Source organism: Canis lupus, chromosome 37 (genome assembly GCF_048164855.1).
Source record: "Canis lupus baileyi chromosome 37, mCanLup2.hap1, whole genome shotgun sequence".
NCBI lineage: Eukaryota > Metazoa > Chordata > Mammalia > Carnivora > Canidae > Canis > Canis lupus.
Genome location: NC_132874.1, coordinates 2,827,501 through 2,846,302, shown reverse-complemented (window position 1 = coordinate 2,846,302; position 18,802 = coordinate 2,827,501). Strand labels below are relative to the sequence as shown.

At 38.6% G+C, this 18,802-nt stretch overlaps 1 protein-coding gene across 9 annotated transcripts in view; it reads right to left on the bottom strand.

Annotated features, from left to right (window-relative positions):
- SLC17A1 (solute carrier family 17 member 1) overlaps positions 1 to 18,802 on the bottom strand; it is a 76,958-nt gene that overhangs the window by 50,860 nt on the left and 7,296 nt on the right. For all 9 annotated transcript variants that reach the window (XR_012025664.1, XR_012025663.1, XR_012025662.1 and 6 more), the window contains 7 exons: positions 13,622 to 13,855; positions 13,450 to 13,537; positions 13,008 to 13,094; positions 7,543 to 7,661; positions 7,276 to 7,437; positions 6,153 to 6,285; positions 5,930 to 6,077 (listed from right to left, as the gene is read on the bottom strand). Coding sequence is in view for 5 of the 9 variants with exons in the window: in XM_072814325.1 (XP_072670426.1) it covers positions 5,930 to 6,077; positions 6,153 to 6,285; positions 7,276 to 7,437; positions 7,543 to 7,661; positions 13,008 to 13,094; positions 13,450 to 13,537; positions 13,622 to 13,855 (971 nt within the window). In the remaining 4 variants the exon portion in view is untranslated. The remainder of the gene's footprint in view (positions 1 to 5,929; positions 6,078 to 6,152; positions 6,286 to 7,275; positions 7,438 to 7,542; positions 7,662 to 13,007; positions 13,095 to 13,449; positions 13,538 to 13,621; positions 13,856 to 18,802) is intronic.

The following is an 18,802-nucleotide window of genomic DNA, read 5'->3' as shown; positions in this document are numbered from 1 at the left end:
TATCTTCTAGTGAATTAAAGTAATTATTAAAAAATTCTTTATTTCTAGTAATGCATTTTGCCTTAAAGTCTACATTGGCTGATCTGTTTTCCTTTATTTTTCTTTTAATCTGTTACATTTTGTTACTACTTTTATTCCCATCCAGATTAACTCAAAATTTGGAAGATATAGTCCTTTTATATTTTATGTTTTTCTGCTGCATTTAATTTAATATGATCATTATTCTGTTTTTTCCACCTATTTTATGTTCCTTTTTAAACTTCATTTCTTGGATCCTTTTTCGTTGTGTTTTTAAAATATCATCTCCTTTACACTTTTACTATCCTTCAATAGTTACCCTAGAGATTAAAACATATATTTTTGACTGAGTTTGGTTTGATATAAATGAATATTTTTACAAATTCTCATTAATGAAAGCACCTTAGAACAATATTCATTTATACCCTCTCATCTTTTGTCTTTTTTATTGTCTTACATATTAGTCTACATATTTTTTTACTTTATATGGTATTGTTTTCTTTTGTAAATTCAGTAATTATTAGATTTACTCTACTTTTTTTCCTCTCCCTCTTTATTTGTTCCTGTATTTCTATACTTCATCTGTGATTATTTTGCTTCTGCCCAAAGAATTCCCATTTAAAAAGTTTTAATTGGAGGTCTTTGCTGATGAATTCTCACAATTTGCCTGAAAATATTTTTATATTACCTTAATTCTTTGAAGGAACTTTTTGTTGGATATAGACCTCTAATTAATGATGATTTTCTTTTTTTCCATATTAAAGATTGGGTTCTAGCTTCTAGCTTTCATTGTTTCCGTTGAGAAGGGAGTTCCCAGTCTTATTATTTCTTCTTTGAAAGCAATGTGCCTGGGCACCTGGGTGGCTTAGTGGTTGAATGTCTGCCTTTGGCTTGTGTCATGATCCGGGGGTCCTGGGATTGAGTCCCGCATCAGGGTCTCTGCAGAGAGTCTACCTATGTCTCTGCCTCTCTCTGTGTGACTCTCATAAATAAATAAATAAATAAATAAATAAATAAATAAATAAATATTTTTTAAAAAAAGAAAGTAATGTGGCTTTTGCTATGGCTGTGTTTAAGAGATCTCTTTTTCTCTCTCTCTGCCTTTCTAGTCTTAGCAATTTTACTACGACAAGTCTAGGAGTGGTTTTCTTTATATTTATCCTATTATATGTCGGTAACTATGACATCTTTTTTTTTTTAGAGACTTTATTTATTCATGAGAGACACACAGAGAGAGGCAGAGACATAGGCATAGAGAGAAGCAGGCTCCATGCAGGGAGCCGGATGTGGGACTTGACCCCAGATCTCCAAGATCACACCCCAGGCTGCAGGCGGCACTAAACCGCTGCACCACCGGAGCTGCCCCCAACTATGACATCTTTAATGACTGTATTCTCCTCCCAGATTCAGAAGTCTTTAGCATGCTATGGCTGTAGGAAAGGACTTGATCTATTTTTACTTAAAAGAGATGCTTTCATTCTGTAGTCAGAGAAACAAACAGAATCCTCAATGCCAAGAATCCTGAGTATTTTGACAATTCCTCTGAAAACCATTACACATCCATAGGATGGAGCAGTTCTTTTGACCTTAGAGTAGGTGACAATGTTTTATGGTCTTATCCTCATGCCACTCAGTCCTCAAACAGTAAGTATGTGATATGGGGGATGCAAACAAAGGTTGTTCTAATGCAGGGTAATTTTCTGGACAACAATCAGCTCTAAATTTGCTCATCCTTCAGCTGCAACAGCCCATGGTAAAGGGCATTTGGAAGTTTAAATAGTCATTAAAGTAGACTTTCAATTTTATTAATTTTATATTTTGGCATACTATGATTTAGTAGAGCCTGAATAGGATTCTGATGTCTGAACTATAGTTCAGACCCTCATGGAGGGAAATTCAAGGGTGTACAATCCATCCAATCAGTCAAAAATAATTAAAAGCTATAGAAGTCTTTTTGGAGCCTCCATTTAAGAATGTCAAGGCAATGACAATTTCTTCTTAATGCATTACAGAACATCTCTAGAGTTCTTTGTGCTTTTCTATTCTTGCACCAAAGTGATGGAAACTATTACATTCTTAGGTCTTCCCTCTTTCAATCTTATTTCCCAAATGATATTCTCAACAAAATCACATTTGCTTGTTTCTTTTACCTTCCAGACCTTTTTTCCTGCACCTTTGTTTTGCTCCAAACTATATAATCCCTGACTTAGAACTCTTTAGTTCTAACAAAGACTAAATTTCCCTAAAAAGACAAATTAGAACTTTATTCTCTAAGGGAACTCTCTTTAATAGGTGAGGAAGGTATATGATTAGGAACATTCTTGCTTAAGTAAGTTTGGTCTTCATCTAATTAATGAAAGATAGTTTAAGCAATACAAATTGATATGGTTGAGCTGTAACACACATATGCCCCCAAAATTGAGGATGAACTAAGAATTTTTTCCACTTTGTAGATTAGTATATTTATTCTCTCTGGCCCTACAAAATTACCTGGCTTACATGGAATTTGGGTCCATTGGAATGATGCAACTTAGACCAAGTCCTATGTTACTCAAGCCATTGCTGGTTGAGATTATTCCGCATCCTCCTGACCAGATGCTAGCAAATAGCCCTATTGAGGGAGTGACTACAGCTAGTCAATTGGAAGCAGACATATGTAGGTATGAGCCCTCAGTGCTTATTACGGTGTGACTTTACATAAATTCTTTTTACTGGTCTTTTGTTTCCTCAGCCATACTATAATGGACAGTTTCTTGTCCATGCTGGGTCATAACAGGCACATAAAAAATGCTCAATAAATCCTAGCTATTGGGGATCCCTGGGTGGCTCAGTGGTTTAGCGCCTGCCTTCAGCCCAGGGCATGATCCTGGAGTCCCGAGATCGTGTCCCATGTCAGGTTCCCAGCATGGAGCCTGCTTCTCCCTCTGTGTCTCTGCCTCTCTCTCTCTCTCTGTCTCTCATGAGTAAATAAAAAAAAAAATCTTAGCTATTTATAATTTCTTCTATTTCTGTATATATTCTCTCTCTCTCTCTCTTTTTAAAAAAGATTTATCTATTTATTTAGAGAGAAAGAGAATTAGCAGGAGGGGCAGAAAGAGAGGGAAAGACAATTTCAAGTAGACTCTTCACTGATCATGGAGTTCCATGTAGGGCTCAATCCCAGTACCTTAAGATCATGACCTGAGCTAAAACCAAGAGTCAGGTACTTAACCGACTGAACCACCCAGGTGCCCCTATTTCTATATACATTCTTTTTTTAAAGACACATTCATTTAGTGTCATGATCAGACTCTTACATTTAGCAATCAACAGCATGGGTGGAAAAGAAAATCTACACTAAAAGCCTTTGTTGGAATGCTTTACATTTTCCACAGAACAGAAACTAAAATAACCTGTCATACAATTGGTCACAAATACAGTCCTCGAGTTTTCTGCCCATACACATGAGTATTGTCTAAAACATGTCTTCTTTGTAGCAGCTAGGCCCTGCCACCACTGTGCTTGGCTGAGTTCACAAATCTGTTGTAACTTGTAGCTTCCCTGTCACTTCTCTGGCTCTCTTCTCCTGCTAAGCTTTGTTTCCTGGAAGTAATTGAAACCTTCTGCCACTGGAACTAGCTGCTGCTGCTGGAACTACCATAGCCACCTTAGTTTCATGGTTTGGCAAAGTATTGACCTCCACCACCACAGGGGCAGAGCTTCTGCCTCCAAATTTCCCTCCTTCTATGGGTCCAAAATTTGAGGACTGAGTGTTCTAATTGCCCAAATCATGACAGCTTCCGCCACCTCCAAAGTTGCTTCCATCATGACCAAATCCATTATAGCCATCCCTACCACCACCCTATCCACCACCACCTCGACTACCACCAAAACCACCTAACCCACTGAAGTTTCCTCCACAACCACAGTTGTCATTCCTACTAAAACCACCCTCCACAGTGACCACCAAAGTTTCCAGAACCACTTTGACCTCTTAGGCTGGATGAAGCACTACCCATCTCTTGCTTCAATAAGGCTTTACTTACTTCACAGTTGTGACTTCACAGTGTGGGATTTTTGAATGACAATCTTGTCTACAGAGTCATGGTCATCAAATGTTACAAAAGCAAAACCTTTCTTTCTGCCACTGCCTTGGTCAGTCATGATCTTAATCACTTCAACTTTCCCATATTGTTCAAAATATCTCTTGGTGGTGTTCTTTAATGCCACCAACAAAAATCTTTCTCACAGTTAAGTGGGCACCAGGGCTTTGAGAATCTTCTCTTGATTCAACCCTCTTTGGTTACACAACTCTTCCATCCACCTTGTGTGTCCTTGCATTTGTGGAGGCATCCCCCTCCTCCACAGCGACATATGTGACAAACCCAAAGCCTCTGGAGCCCTTAACATTTGGATCTCTCATTACCACACAGTCCATTAGCATTCCCTGTTGCTCAAAATGGCTCCTCAGACTTTCATTGGTCATTTCAAAGCTCAAACCTTCCATGAAGAGCTTCTGCAGCTGTTCAGGCTCTTTGGGAAACGCTGGCTTAGACATGACAGTGGTCGGTGGGGAGACTTTAACAGTGCTTCCTCGGTGGCATCCATGGGCAGAAAGAACCGTATATATTCTTGATTTCAACATGCCTGCGGCTCAGTTGACATTGTGCTTTCTATATCAAATAATCCTTACATGTTTTATATAATTCCAAGTAATCAGAACTCCTGCGAGCATTTTTAAGAAAGGCCTTGGAACTGAATAAAACAAATGGATACCTGTCCTCATTACTCCGGCACTCACATTGTATGGATATCATGGGCAAGATTCATTATAAGAATTGAGACAGAATATGGATTATTCTTTTTCTTGATTCTGCCTCTACAGCCAATATTTTGCTAAATTTCAGAGAATTCTGTTCCTGATGGATGCATGTTCCCCAGGGACTACTAGCCCTATAAAGTACAAGGTAAACAGTGCCCCCCTGGAACTATGCAAATGGCAGGGCTGCTTCCATCAGCCATACTTATGTATCTTTTAAAAAGGTATAACAGTAAAAGCAAAAGATTTTACCAGACAGATCTAGATTAAAATCCTAGATAAGATCCCAAACCAGTGGTGAGATCTTAGGCCGACAAGTATCTGACCCTCAGTTTCCTTAGTTATAAAATAAGTATTACTATCTGTTGGGTTGTCATGAGGATTCATAATATATAAACATGCATACAATAACAATAGCCATGAGGAACAGGTAACCTTTATACAGTGTTCGCTATGTGCCATGGACTATTCTATATACTTGACCTGAATTAACTTATTTAATCCTCTAATGACCCTCTGTGGTAAGTATTCCCTTATTACTCCTATTTTATTTTATTGTATTTTATTTTATTTTATTTTATTTTATTTTTATTTTATTTTATAGGTGTGAAACAGACACAGAGAAGGTAAATGATTTGCTTGAGGAGAGTGGTCATGCTGCTATTAAAACCTGACCTGGGGAATCCCTGAAGGGCTCAGTGGATTAGCGCCTGCCTTTGGCCCAGGGCGTGATCCTAGAGTCCCAGGATCGAGTCCCACATCGGACTCCCTGCATGGAGCCTGCTTCTCCCTCTGCCTGTGTCTCTGCCTCTCTCTCTCCTCTGTGTCTTTCATGAATAAATAAATGAAATCTTAAAAAATAAAAAAAAATAAAACCTAACCTGACTTGAGAATCTGTGTTCTGAATCACTAGGCTATACTTCATATGTATTTATGAGTTGCAAACATTAATATATCATTAGGCACATAATGATTACACTCATTATATATCTGAACTATATTGATGCTTCTTCAGGAAGCATTTTGGACTGTTGGCCATGAACTCCAAAATAGTTGAAATCTTAAAACACCCTGGAGAGTTTGAATACAAGAAAGAGATTTTTAAAACTCTACCTGGGAGCGATATCCAAGCCATTTATAAGTACTCCACCCATACAAAAGCTTCCTGTTGAACTGGCAAGTATCAGAAAAATGGTCATGCTATAAATGCTGGAACTCAGGTAGAGCAGACACAAACTGAAGAAGGCAGGCAGGAGAAGTCCTGGGGAGAGATTCAGACATGCGGTTAGGTTAGGCGAAGGGCCTCAAGGTGCTTGAATGTCCTGGCTGTTCTTACCTAGAGTGTTGAAGAGTTTCCGGATGGTAATTAAGCGGAGAATATTCCTGGACAGGAAGAAGTCTGTCAGGTGACCTACTAGGATGCCAAAGCTCCAGGCAAACAAATAAGGGAGAGCTGACAGCAGCCCATTCTGGAAAATAAATGTTATTGTGAGGGTGAGTATGATAGAGTCATCCCTAAACTAAAATTCAGTATCTAAAATTTGTACCGCCATACAAGAAACCATCAACATGCAACTTCAGAATTCATACTTGGGGCCACACCACCCAAAAGAAAGAGGAAAATAGTTTGGGGGTCAGAAAGAGTTGTCAGAGCCTGTCTAGTTTTCTGTTCTTAGAGTCACAGGACCTGAAAGTCCTGGAGAATAGAAATTGGAAGACTACATTTGGGAGTGGGGAATGCCTGCCCTGGGGGAAATGGCAGAACTAGCAATAGCAGCAATTACAGACATTCGTACAGTCCTTATGCTGAACCGCTGCTGTTAATCCTTTCAACCTCTCTGTGGTCTCAAGAAGGATAACACTGAATCAGAGAGTGCTTAAGGGACCTCACTGTTTAGGTTGGCCCCCGGGGTGAGTTACTGGAGGTTGATCGATGAATGGCACTTTGGGCATTCTATTCCTATAGGAGTCTTTTCTAGCTATTATGGCATTGAATGTAAGGTTCAGGGAATATTGATTCTCCAAGTCAGACAAGCAATGAGAATGTCCATCCTTTCAAAGCAAGACCTGAGTCATGGGTTCTCCACCCAGGACTCATTACCTTATCCCAAGAGACAGGTTGGGAGTGAGCTGAGCAGGGTGACAGGGAAGGATCCTAGTCTCCGTAGGAAATGGTGGTGCTGAGCCATAAGTACTACTATTTAGGGTGATTGTGCATTGAATGGGAGGTAGGGAACCTGTGGGAACATGAGTGAGTGTGTTCTATTGTGGGAGTGCCAGAAACTGCTTACACCTTTTTTTCCTGGGAAATGTTAACATAAGACTTAGAAACAGTGAATCTCCAGGTACAGAACATCAGCTAAACAGTGTAGGGGCAGTCAAGAGCTAGGATTAGAGTCATAAGAAACAAAGAAATGAGTAGAGTCCTTCATAAAGTTGGAGAACACAGGTAGACTTACCTCTTTTATGTTCACGTGAAGCTTGGCCTTGATAAACGTTGGAGTGTACAAAACCATAATGGTATTTGTCCAGTGAAAAGCAAAAGAACCAAAAGCAATGGCCCAGAATGGAAGAGACTTAATCATAGCTTTGATTGGCAGAGACTGTGTGCTTGAGCTGACCTGGAGAGAAAAAAAATTAACTATTAGCACAGTAGGACAAGCTGGAATACACTTTCATTTGGCACAGAATCTGGGAGATACCACAGTGGAGCATCTGTGTTCTACCTGCTGGTTGAGGCAGGACAAGATGTATTCCTTCTCACTGATGCTTATACATGGGTGGTCCTTTGGGTCATCATAAAAGAGAACGAACCAGAGAAGACTTAGGGCACAGCCACAAGCACCTATCAAAGTAGGACAGGTTAAAATCGAAATGGTTTCTGTCTATAGTAAAGGCTCTTTCCCAAATTGACATTTGTCATTATTACTCACAGAATCTGGACCTCCTTGTTCTTTAGAACATTGCAACAAGGCTTACATTTTTGATGTCCTCTCTGTATCTGTAGCTACTTCTGCCTACAGAATGAATTTTGCAGGAAGGACGGTAAGCCCTTTGGTCTCTCCTGATCCAAACTCTGTATCCCTCTGCTCATGGTAGTGGGACTCCCTGTTCTTAGGCCCTTATCTCTACAAATTGCCAGTGTGTTCCACCGTGAGACTATAGCACAACTAAGCTTTTACAGGGCTTAGCCATCACCTAGCTTTGAGAGCCAGGTCTTGGCTATGCTCCTAAAATATAGCCCAGGCCAGAGGGATTATACATGTCTTCTGTGAGGAATCTTCTGTTAAGACAGGGAGTATGTAGTATTCATCAGTCTTCCAGAATGCATTCATTCATTTGACAAATATTGATTATATGCCCATTATGTACCATTCACTATTCTAAGTACTGGGGATGTAGCAATGAATAAAATACAAAAATGTCTATCATCATAGAGTTTACTGTCTAGTGGATGAAAGAGATGAAGTAAAGTAAATAACTAAAAGGTATTAGATATCAGTGACAAGAGCTATGGAGAGTTGTTACAGGAGGAGGAAGTGAGGAGTGTCATGCTCAGTGAAGGCTGGGGCATTGATGTGGGGCAGAGGGAGCAGAGAGTGCCGAAGGCCGAGGTCATGAGGCCAGTGTGACTGGAGGGGAGGCAGGGGGGTGGGTGGGAAAAGATAAGGACAAGAGTTGATGGGATCAGACCATGTGGAAATTTGGAGCCACTGTAAGATCTGAGACTTTTACAACACTCTTTAAAAAGCATTAAAAGGGTATTTCTACAATATACCATTTCCATATCATTCTATGACCTGAGAACCCAATCCCAAGGTGAAATGTAAGTGGATAGAAGTGAATGCCTAATAAATACATGTGCAATGTGTACCTTCCTATGTATTATTTTTGTCAACTCAGAAACTCATGTGGTGCTATTAGCTCTTTTTCAAAATGAGAACACTGATGTTCAGAAGGGTCCACATCCTTTCCCAGGGACATATGGTTAATAAGTGGTAATTGATACTTAGCATGAATTATATTTTTAGGGTGGGGATACAGTCCTAGAGGAGTAGCCTGGGGCAGAGTTTTGAAGACAAGAGTTAATAACAAATGGAAGAGGATAAGTCTGCAAAAGACTAAAACAGAATGACCAGAAGAACAAAATCCAATGCACAGAGTCAGGCAAAGGCACCATTGATGGTGGTGGATGTGATTAAGAGGTCAGGTCAAATGTGGACTGAAGAACTTCTGCTTCATTTATGGGCATGGAGGTTTGGGCAACTCTAACGTTTGTGAGGCCCGGAAACTCACATGAACATTTAAAAGTTATAAATCAAGTTATGGATTTGTTAAGAAACTTAAATAAAATATGTCTTCTCATACTATGTTGAGAAATGTAACTTCAAAATGACCTGGATAGAGACTTCTGGTTTCTGATTCAGCATGTAAGGAACTTGAAAGTCATTCCTCCCATCCTCGTGACAAGAAAATTGAATAAAGTAAAAATCCGACAACTCCTATTTTATCCATCAGAAAATTGAGGACATAGGGCAAGCTATTTTCCCCCAAATTGGACAAACAGATGAGTGGATACAGAGAATTACAACTTCCTGAAACAGAAGCCCAGAAGCAGAAAACTGCACGGGAACCAGTACCAGGGTAGGAAAACCTGGCAATTGGTTAATTGCAGTAGGCTGTGTGGACAAGTTTGAGAGGTAAAAAATCTGGAGTTGGAGGGAGTCCTGGAGGGACCCTCATACTTTTGTGAGTTTTACCTCCCGGAGACCTAACCAGGTTCTCACAGTGAAGATCAGAGAGGGGAAAGGAAAAGTAGCTGTTTTGAATTATGTCCAGAGCATTCTGTTCTTAACAAAGCCTGCTGTCAAGGGAAACCTTTACCAGAGCCTAACCAGCTTAAGGGAAGGGAAATACCACCTGCATCCCCCGCTGGCCTTCCTATCTTACTTTAATGGGGGGAACACTGGGAAGGACTTTTGAAAGTGAAGCCCAGAGGCACAGGCTCCCAGAAAGACTAAGACTAATCATATGACTATAGAATACTATTTCCCCCCCAACACACACCTTACCACCACATCAGTAGGTTCCCTGTATATAAATGGGAATACAAATAAAAAAAGTCGCATGTGTCAAACTTTATTTAAGAAGTCTGTAAAAACACAAAAACAGAAACTGTAGTCTCTGAAACTTAGTGCTATAGCAAATAGTAAGCAATGCCTAACCCCTAGCCAAGCCAGATAAACATAAAACCTCACATTGAAAGACTATTTCAGTTCCTATTACCTACTACATCTTGGTGAGCTTTCAACAACAACAAAATCATAAGGCATACTAAAAGACAAAATCATAAGGCATACTAAAAGACAAAAAATATAGTTTGAAGACAGCAAGCATTGGAACCAATTCAAAGATATTGGAATTATCAAATCAAGAATTTAAAACAACTGTGACTAATATTACTAAGAGCTCTTAATGGAAAAAAGTGGACGACATACAAAAATATATTATTCATGTAAGGAGACAGAAAACTCTAATATTAAAGAAAATCAAAAGGGAATGCCAGAAATCAAAAACACTAATCTAGAAGTGAAGAATGCCTTTAATGGGCTAATCAATAGACTAGGCATGGCCAAGGAAGGATCATTGAGCCTGAAGAAATGTCTATAAAAATTTCCAAAACTGAATCGCCAATAGAGATAAAGGATAAAAAAAGACAGTATCCAAGAATTGTGGGACAATTACAAAAGGTGTAATATATACATATGACACTATCAGAAAGAGAAGAATGAGAAAGGAACAGGAGCAGTATTTGAAGTAATAATTAGAGTCTTCCAAAATAAATGATAGATGCCAAACCAGATATAGGAAGCTCAAGAGAACACCAACAGGGTAAACAAAAAAATTTACACCAAGGTACATTATATTCAAACTACAGAAAATATAAGACAAAGAAAATTTTTGAAAGAAACCAGAGAAAGAATGAGATTTAAAGTTAGAATTCTTAGATTCCACTGGTCACAAATCCCTGGTCTCTGTGGTCAGAGGCTTAATCTCTTGTTCCTACCCAGATCCATTCCCATATCACTAGATGTTTTAATTGGATGTGTATAGAAATTTGTACCTTCCCTATCATGTTCCATTTGCATCTTCTGCAAGCAGTTTTGCCTGCCCCTCCTCAACCAAGTCTAAATTCAATAGATGTGCAGAAGAATCCTGCTAGATTTGAAAAGCCTTGTTTTGAGCAACTAATTCTGGGAGTGATGACTAGGAATATGACCATGGGCTCTGATGAGCATATAATCTCAAACCCACAGACTCTGCTGCATGAAGAGGGTCTGGCTGGAGAGGCGCCAGAATGGGCTCAGTGCGGATGTAGGGCAACTCTGATGGAAGCTGTAAATGATCAAGGGTTGTCTCAATGGCAGAATGGGTCAGACACGAGTCAGATAGAAGTTGCATAGAAATCCGGGAGGTGGGGATCCCTGGGTGGCGCAGCGGTTTGGCGCCTGCCTTTGGCCCAGGGTGCGATCCTAGAGACCCAGGATCGAGTCCCACGTTGGGCTCCCGGTGCATGGAGCCTGCTTCTCCCTCTGCCTCTCACTCTCTCTCTCTGTGTGCGACTATCGTAAATAAATAAATTTATAAAAAAAAGAAAGAAATCTGGGAGGTTGAAGCAGTGGGTACAGACAGATTGAGCAATAAATTCTCAAAAGGAGGTAGGTGTTCAAAGGGAGGTGACATGAGAGAAGGCAGAGAAGAAAGGGAGCCATTTCAGAGATTTGAGGAGACTTGAGAAGTTTTGAGTGAAAAGAAACATAGCAGGATGGATGGCTGTTTTAAGCACAAATGTGAGTTTGTAAGCCATTTGCTCTTTTGGGATATTTTCTCCAGCGATTAGAAGCTGCTCAAAGGCAGATGTTATTTTGTTCTTTAAAGCAGTGTGGATCCAGATTTATTTAACTATATCAAGAAAAATATTCAAATGGAACAAAACCTCTTGGTTTTAGTCTTGCCTCTGTCACCAGCAGGGGCAGGCCATCCAGCATCTGGTGGGCACTATGTGACGCCTCAAGGTAAAGATTTGTGGAGGCAGCCACCTGAATCCCTACCCTGCTACTCTCTAAGCCTTTCCCCCCATTCCAGGTGCCTCCATATGAGGCAATTCATGGGAAAGCTGCTATCCTAGTACAATGCATAGTGCTTTTCTCTGAGGCTCCTGGAGCCACCTATGCTAATTGCAAATGACATATGTTGCTGTACACATGCATATGACGTTGGAATAGGAATACAATGTGAATGTCAGAGGTCATCCAACCTTTGATCAGGACTGGTAGGCAGCATTAATTATTGAGCGTGTCATTCCTGGAGCACAAACCTCACCTCCCTGTAATTTCTGCTAATTAGTTTTCATTTTGTAATATAGAGCAGGGGTGCATTTCTCTTCTATGCATGTTCTCTCAAGTTTTCTTTTTGCCAGACTAGACGGTCCCAGTGTTATCAGCCTGTTTCATGGTATAGGGTTTGGATATTGTCACTACTCATTACCTACTACTGATGACTAACTAATTTAGTGATGAAGATCAGTGGCATTTGGAAGACAGAAGGCATGTTTTCACATTATGACTTTGCCATTTGCTCACAGTATGCATTAGTTGTCTTCTGTTGGTCCCTCTAGGCCCTTCATTCTTTACCCTTCTGTATCCTGCCTTGCTCACAGATAGCTGGCTTGAATGAACATCAACAGGCCCCTGTGTCATCTATTTTCTCGATAGACTAGGCAAGCAGCCTGAGAAGAAGGTAAGAAAGAGAAAGTGAGTGGGATTGGGGTGTCTTCCCCTACGTATCTCCTTCCTAGCATTGCTTCAGTTAGTATACTCCTTTTTATGAACAATAATGGGTCATCTCTTTCCCCCAGGGTTTCATATAAGGGGTATGGATCTCCAGTACCTACATTATAGAATTGTGGAGGTTATATACAATGACATATGTATAGTTCTGCTTGTAATGTGGACTTAATGTTGACTTCTCCCTTTCCTTCAATGAAATTCATGATTTTTGATGTCATGTCATTTTTGATGTTAGCTTTATATAAATTAAATTATTTATAAAACTGACATTATAGTCAGTTTTTATTTTTATTTTTTTTCAATTCTGAATAATGACTGGGATGTTATAGAAGGAGACTTACCAAAAATATAGAAGACCATGGGCCAGCCCAGGGACTGGCAGATGAATCCAGTCACAAGCAGAACAATGAAGGACCCCAGCAGATTTCCTAATCAGAAGACACAAAGAAAACCCCTAAAGAACACAGACACCTGAGAATAGAGATAATGTAGCCTCACAGTAGCAATCAACAATTTTCAGTGAAATACATTTGTAAAGCATAACACTGAGCAGAAGAAAATAATAAAATATTTGCTTTCCTCTCTTTTTTTTCCTTGCTGTTTGAGATGAAAAAGCCTTTTCTTCATTCTAGACAGTTACTGCATCTTTAAAACAAAGATGCTGGAACAGTTGGTTTCCAAAGCCCTGGACACCTCAAAACACACATCTTTTATAGCTCTAGGAAGAACATGATACAATGAAATGACAATGGGATTCAAACATTCTAGGCCTTAAGTCATTACCTGATAGACTCAAGGTAGTAAGTCGGCCTCGTTCCAAGGGAGGAGCCCACTTGACCCATATCATGTGCTGAGATATTAATGCCGACCCCTGCAATTAGAAGGATTGGGACAGCTGATTTCTGATACTTCCTGTGAATTTAAACCCTATTCAGTTTTTGTGTTATCTTAATACCTGGGCTACTCCCTGGGCTACTCGGCATGCCAGGAGGAAAGCTGCACCACCTTCAGCTGCCATTGGCATTAACAGACTAAGTAGAGAGCTGAGGAATAATGAAAAGCCAATCATTTTCTTGATGGAGTATTTTTCAGACAAGTATCCAACAGGAATTTGGGTGATGAGTACACCATAGAAGATGGAACTGAAGATGATGCCTTGGATTTTAGGACTCCAGTTATACACGGGGTTCTGAAAGAAATAAGGAGACACATGGAACCACTCTGCATCCTAGTGAGTTACTGTAATATTCAGGGATGCAAGGTAACTGGTTTGCCAGCCCACTAAGTTTAAAGGAGCTCCCCCTCTGCCCCTTTCTCTATCATGGGATCTTTACTGTCCTGTCATAAAAACTTTTCTTGTGTGTCCTGACATGTACTAGTGGTATCTTCAACTATAATGTAAAGTCTTTGTGGTCAAGGACACCCTCTGAACCCCCAGTAGCATGGACACTTAATACTTGTTTCTTGAACATCACTATACTATGTCAACTCTTCTGTAGAGTACTATGCCTACCGCAGTCATTAATGTCCTCTTGCCTTTTCTCTTCCTCTGATTCCTCTATATTAACTTCATTCACAAAACAATATTTCCCCGACATAAATACTACTCCCAGAGAGAACAGTAATGATAGATCAAATCACAAAGAGAAAGTCTCACGCTGAACTGTGGAAATAATGGATGACACAATGAGGGAAGAAGGCCAATTCTCTTTTCTTTTGCTTGTTTCTCTTCTTTTCTAAACTGTTCTGTCTGGTTTTTCCATAGTCCTTCCCTGAGTTCTGTGAACTTGTCTTCATTTGCCTACTGCCTGAGCATCGCCTCCTGTTGCCTGACGGTCTCTGCTTTGAGCTCCTGTATGTACTGCCCTGTGGTGCTCCTTCCCTAACTATAATTGCTTCATGGATTTTAGGTTCCTTTTGTAATTTCAGGTTATAATTAGATCTGCTCTATGGAAACAGTTTTCTGGTGAGTCTTCATATTTTGGAATAATTACATGCTATATTTTCTCATTTTTTGCATCTAATACCTTTGTACGGCAGCAAAGAGAATTCCTTTTCTGTGACTCATATTTGAAGGAGATCAGTTTCCTTGGATTACAGCAAGAGGTTCTATAGGGCCTCCACAGTGCAAGTTCCCTCCTTTTTTGTTATGGTGAAGGATTCAGTAGATGGCCCCTCTGAATAGCCATTTCTCTAGAACATGGGGTTCTCAATATTTAAACCAAAGCAATGGAATGCTACAAATATCTAATGAATGTAATTCAAGATTATTCAAAATTTAGATAAAAAGATTTTAACAAATTTTTGAAGTACAGATGTCACAATGAACCTTATTGGCATAATTGTCACAATTGAACTCTTTGGCATAAAGCATACAACTTGATAAATTTTTAATTATGTGTACACTCACAAAAGCATAACCACAATCAAGGCAATGAATGCATTCTCCATCTCCAGAAGTTTCCTATAGAACTATAGAGCTATAGCAATCAAAACAGCATGGTATAGCTTACAAAAAATAGTTATAGTTCTCTAGGTTTTAATTTCTCTTCAGTAAATACCTGGTATGAAATGGCAGGATCATATGGTACTCATATGCTTAACTGAAATGAGTCTACCATTTTGTATCCTCACCAACAATGTGAGAAATTGCCAACATTTGGAATGTCCAATCTTCATAATTTTAGCCAGTTGAATTGCATATAGTAATAATAAACCTGTGTGGTTTAATTTGCTTGCTCCTAATGACTAATGATGTAGAAAAGCATCTTTTCATGAGTATTTGCCATCCATCCATGTATCTTCTTTGGTAAAGCGTCTGTTCACATTTTTCCCATTTCTTTAATTGAGCTTTTAGTTTCATTTTTATTCAGTTTTGATAGAAATCCTTTATTAGATGATTTGAAAACATTTACCCCTATCTCCTGTTTGTCTTTTTATTCTCTCAACAGTTTTTTTGAATTTTGATGGAGTCCAATTTTATGTTTGTTCTTTTGTGGATCATAAAAAAATCAGGATTTCTTATGTGTGTGAATCTATTTCTGAACTTCCTATTCTATTTCAGCAACTATTTTTTGTAAGCTACCATGCTGTTTTGATTGCTATAGCTTTATGACAGTCTTAAAATCAAGTAGGTAGTATTAGTCCTATAAATACTGATTTCTTTTCAGCAGACATTCTAAGACAATTCAGTGAAAAAAGAAGAGTCTTTTCAACTAGAACAATTGTATATATCTATATGTGAAAAAGAATCTTCAACACAATGTATGTAAAAATTAAGTCTAAATAAATCCTACATTTAAATGTAGAACCTAAAATTATAAAACCTCTAGAAGAAAACACAGCAAAAGATTTTTTTTGCCTTGGGCTATGCAAAGATTTCTTATTTGTAAAAACAAAAGCATTACCAACAAAGGAAATTTTAATAGAAATTCTTTCTGCAGGGCAGCCCCAGTGGCCCAGCCGTTTAACCCTGCCTTCAGCTCAGGGCGTGATCCTGGGGGTCCTAGGATTGAGTCCCTCATCAGGCTCCCTGTGTGGCTCCTGCTTCTGCCTCTGCCTGTGTCTCTGCCTCTCTCACTGTCTCTCATGAGTAAATAAATAAAATCTTTAAAAAAAATTGTAAAAAAAATAAAAAAGAAAAAAATTCTTTCTGCAGACAGAAAGTGAGATAGCTTGAAAGCATGGAGATATATATATATATATATATATATATATATATATATATAAAGAGCATCAGAAAAGAATAAAGAACATATAAAATATTTTATCTTGAGTTGATCTAAAAGATAACTATTTAAGGTAATAATGTAATCATGCATGGGTATTTATAACATGTAGATAGTGAAATGAATAACAGCATTATGATAAGAGATGGGACAGCAAAATTGGGAATACTGTTATAAGGTATCAATGCTACAAATTGAATCACATAAAATACTCAAACCCAGAGAAGGAAAAAACGAAATAAAAAAAAATGGAAACAAAGAACAGATGTAACAAATAGAAAACAGTTACCAATTTTGTGTTTGTCTCTTTCTACTTTCATTTTGAACAGTTTTTGCCTTCTGTATTTTGCTGCTCTGTTGTTAGGAACATGCATGCTTAGGATTATTAAGTCTTTTTGGAGAACTGACTCCTTAATCATTAGGTAATACTCCTTTATCTCTGATAATCTTTCTTGCTATAAATTCTGCTTTGTCTGAAATTAATATGCCTACTTAAATTTTCTTTTGATTAGTGTTTTCATGGTAGCATAATGTTTGCATCTTTCTTTATCTCTTTACTTTTAATCTATCGGAGTCTTTGTATTTAAGAAGACTTTTCTCATAGGCTTCATATCTGAGGACCTTTCTTATCAAATCTGAAAATGTCTGTCTTTTAACTGGCATATATAGACCATTCACATTTAAAGTGATTACTGAGGGGTGCCTGGGTGGTGCAGTTTGTTGAGCATCTGACTCTTGATTTCAGCTCAGGTCTGATCTCAGGGTCAGGGGGGATTGAGCCCTGCATTTGGTTTCTCTCTCGTCTCCTCCTCTGCCCCTCCCTACCATGTTCTCTCTCTCTCTCTCTCTCTCTGAAATAAATAAATAAAAATCTCTAAAAGAATAAATAAAAATAAAGTGATTATTGAGGGGTGCCAGTGTGTTTCAGTTGGTTAAGTGTCCAGCTCTGGATTTAGGCTCAGCTTATGATCTCAGGGTCATGGTCTCAGGGTTGTGAGAACAGGCCCAGAGTTGGGCTCCATGTGGAGCCTGCTTAAGATGCTCTCTCTCCCTTTCCCTTTGCCCCTTCTTACACAGCTCACAGGCTGTCTCTAAGACAAACAAACAAACAAATAAGTAAAGTGGTTATTGATATAGTTGGATTAAAATATACCACCTTTTAACATTTCTTTTATGGCAGGCCTGCTGGCAATAAATTACCTCAGTTTTTATTTGCCTGAAATAGTCTTTATTCTCTTTCACTTTTGATGTAATTTTATTGGATATAGAATTCTAACTTGTCAGATTCGTTTTCTTTCAACACTTGAAAGATTTTTCCCCCCTCTTTCCTTATTTGGATGGTTTCTGATAAGAAGTCTTCTGTAATTCTTATACTTGGCTCCTCTGTAGGTAAGATATTTTTCCCTCTGTCTTCATTCAGGATATTCTGATTACCTTGGTTTTCTCCAATTTAAATATGTTTATGTCTAGTTGGTTTTTCTTGTTGTTAATTATTTATATTTTTAGTATACTGTTTGGTGTTCTTTGAGCTTCTTGGGCTTGTGGTTTGGTGTCTGCCATAATTTGTCTATGGCCATACCACCCTGAACATGCCCGATCTTGTCTGGTGTCTGCCAGTAATTTTGGAAGCTCTCAGTCATTAATTTTTCAAATATTACTTCTTACTGCTCTCTTTTTTTCTTTCTGGTATTCCAGCCATTTATATAACATGCCCTTTTTTTAATTAAAAAATTTGTTTATTTGAGAGAACAGGGAAGGAGCAGAGGGAGAGAATCTCAAGCAGATGCCAGCTGAGCATGGAGCCAGATGTGGAGCCAAATCTTATCACCAGGAGATCATGACCTGAGCCGAAATCAAGAATTTAAGGTTTAACCAACTGAGCCACTTGATATTATCCACAATTCTGGGATATTCTGTTAAGTTTTCTCCCAACCAACCTGTTCTCTTTCTTTCATTTCAGCTTGAGAAATTTCTGTTGACCCATATTGGAGTTCATTGATTCTTCCCTCAGCTATGTTGAGACTACTTAGGAATTTGTCACGGCATTCTTTATTTCTGTTATAGTTGCCTTGATTTCTATTTCTTTTTAATTCATTCTCATAGTTTTCATTTTACTGACATTACCCATCTAGTGTTATATGTTACCAACTTTTTCCATTAGACCCTTAACATATTAATTATAGGTATTTTAAATTCCCTGTCTGGGAATTCCTACATATGTGTCATATCTAAGCCTAGTTCTGATGATTATGTAAAAAAAATTAAGGTGCAGTACATTGCACATCAAGTTATTTTTAATGTAGAAAAAGGTGAAAATAAGAAAGTATGTTTGTTTGCCTGTGCATTCATAACAGAACATAGAAAGAGTAGATAAACAATATTCTTCCCATTCATTTCCATTTTTTTCT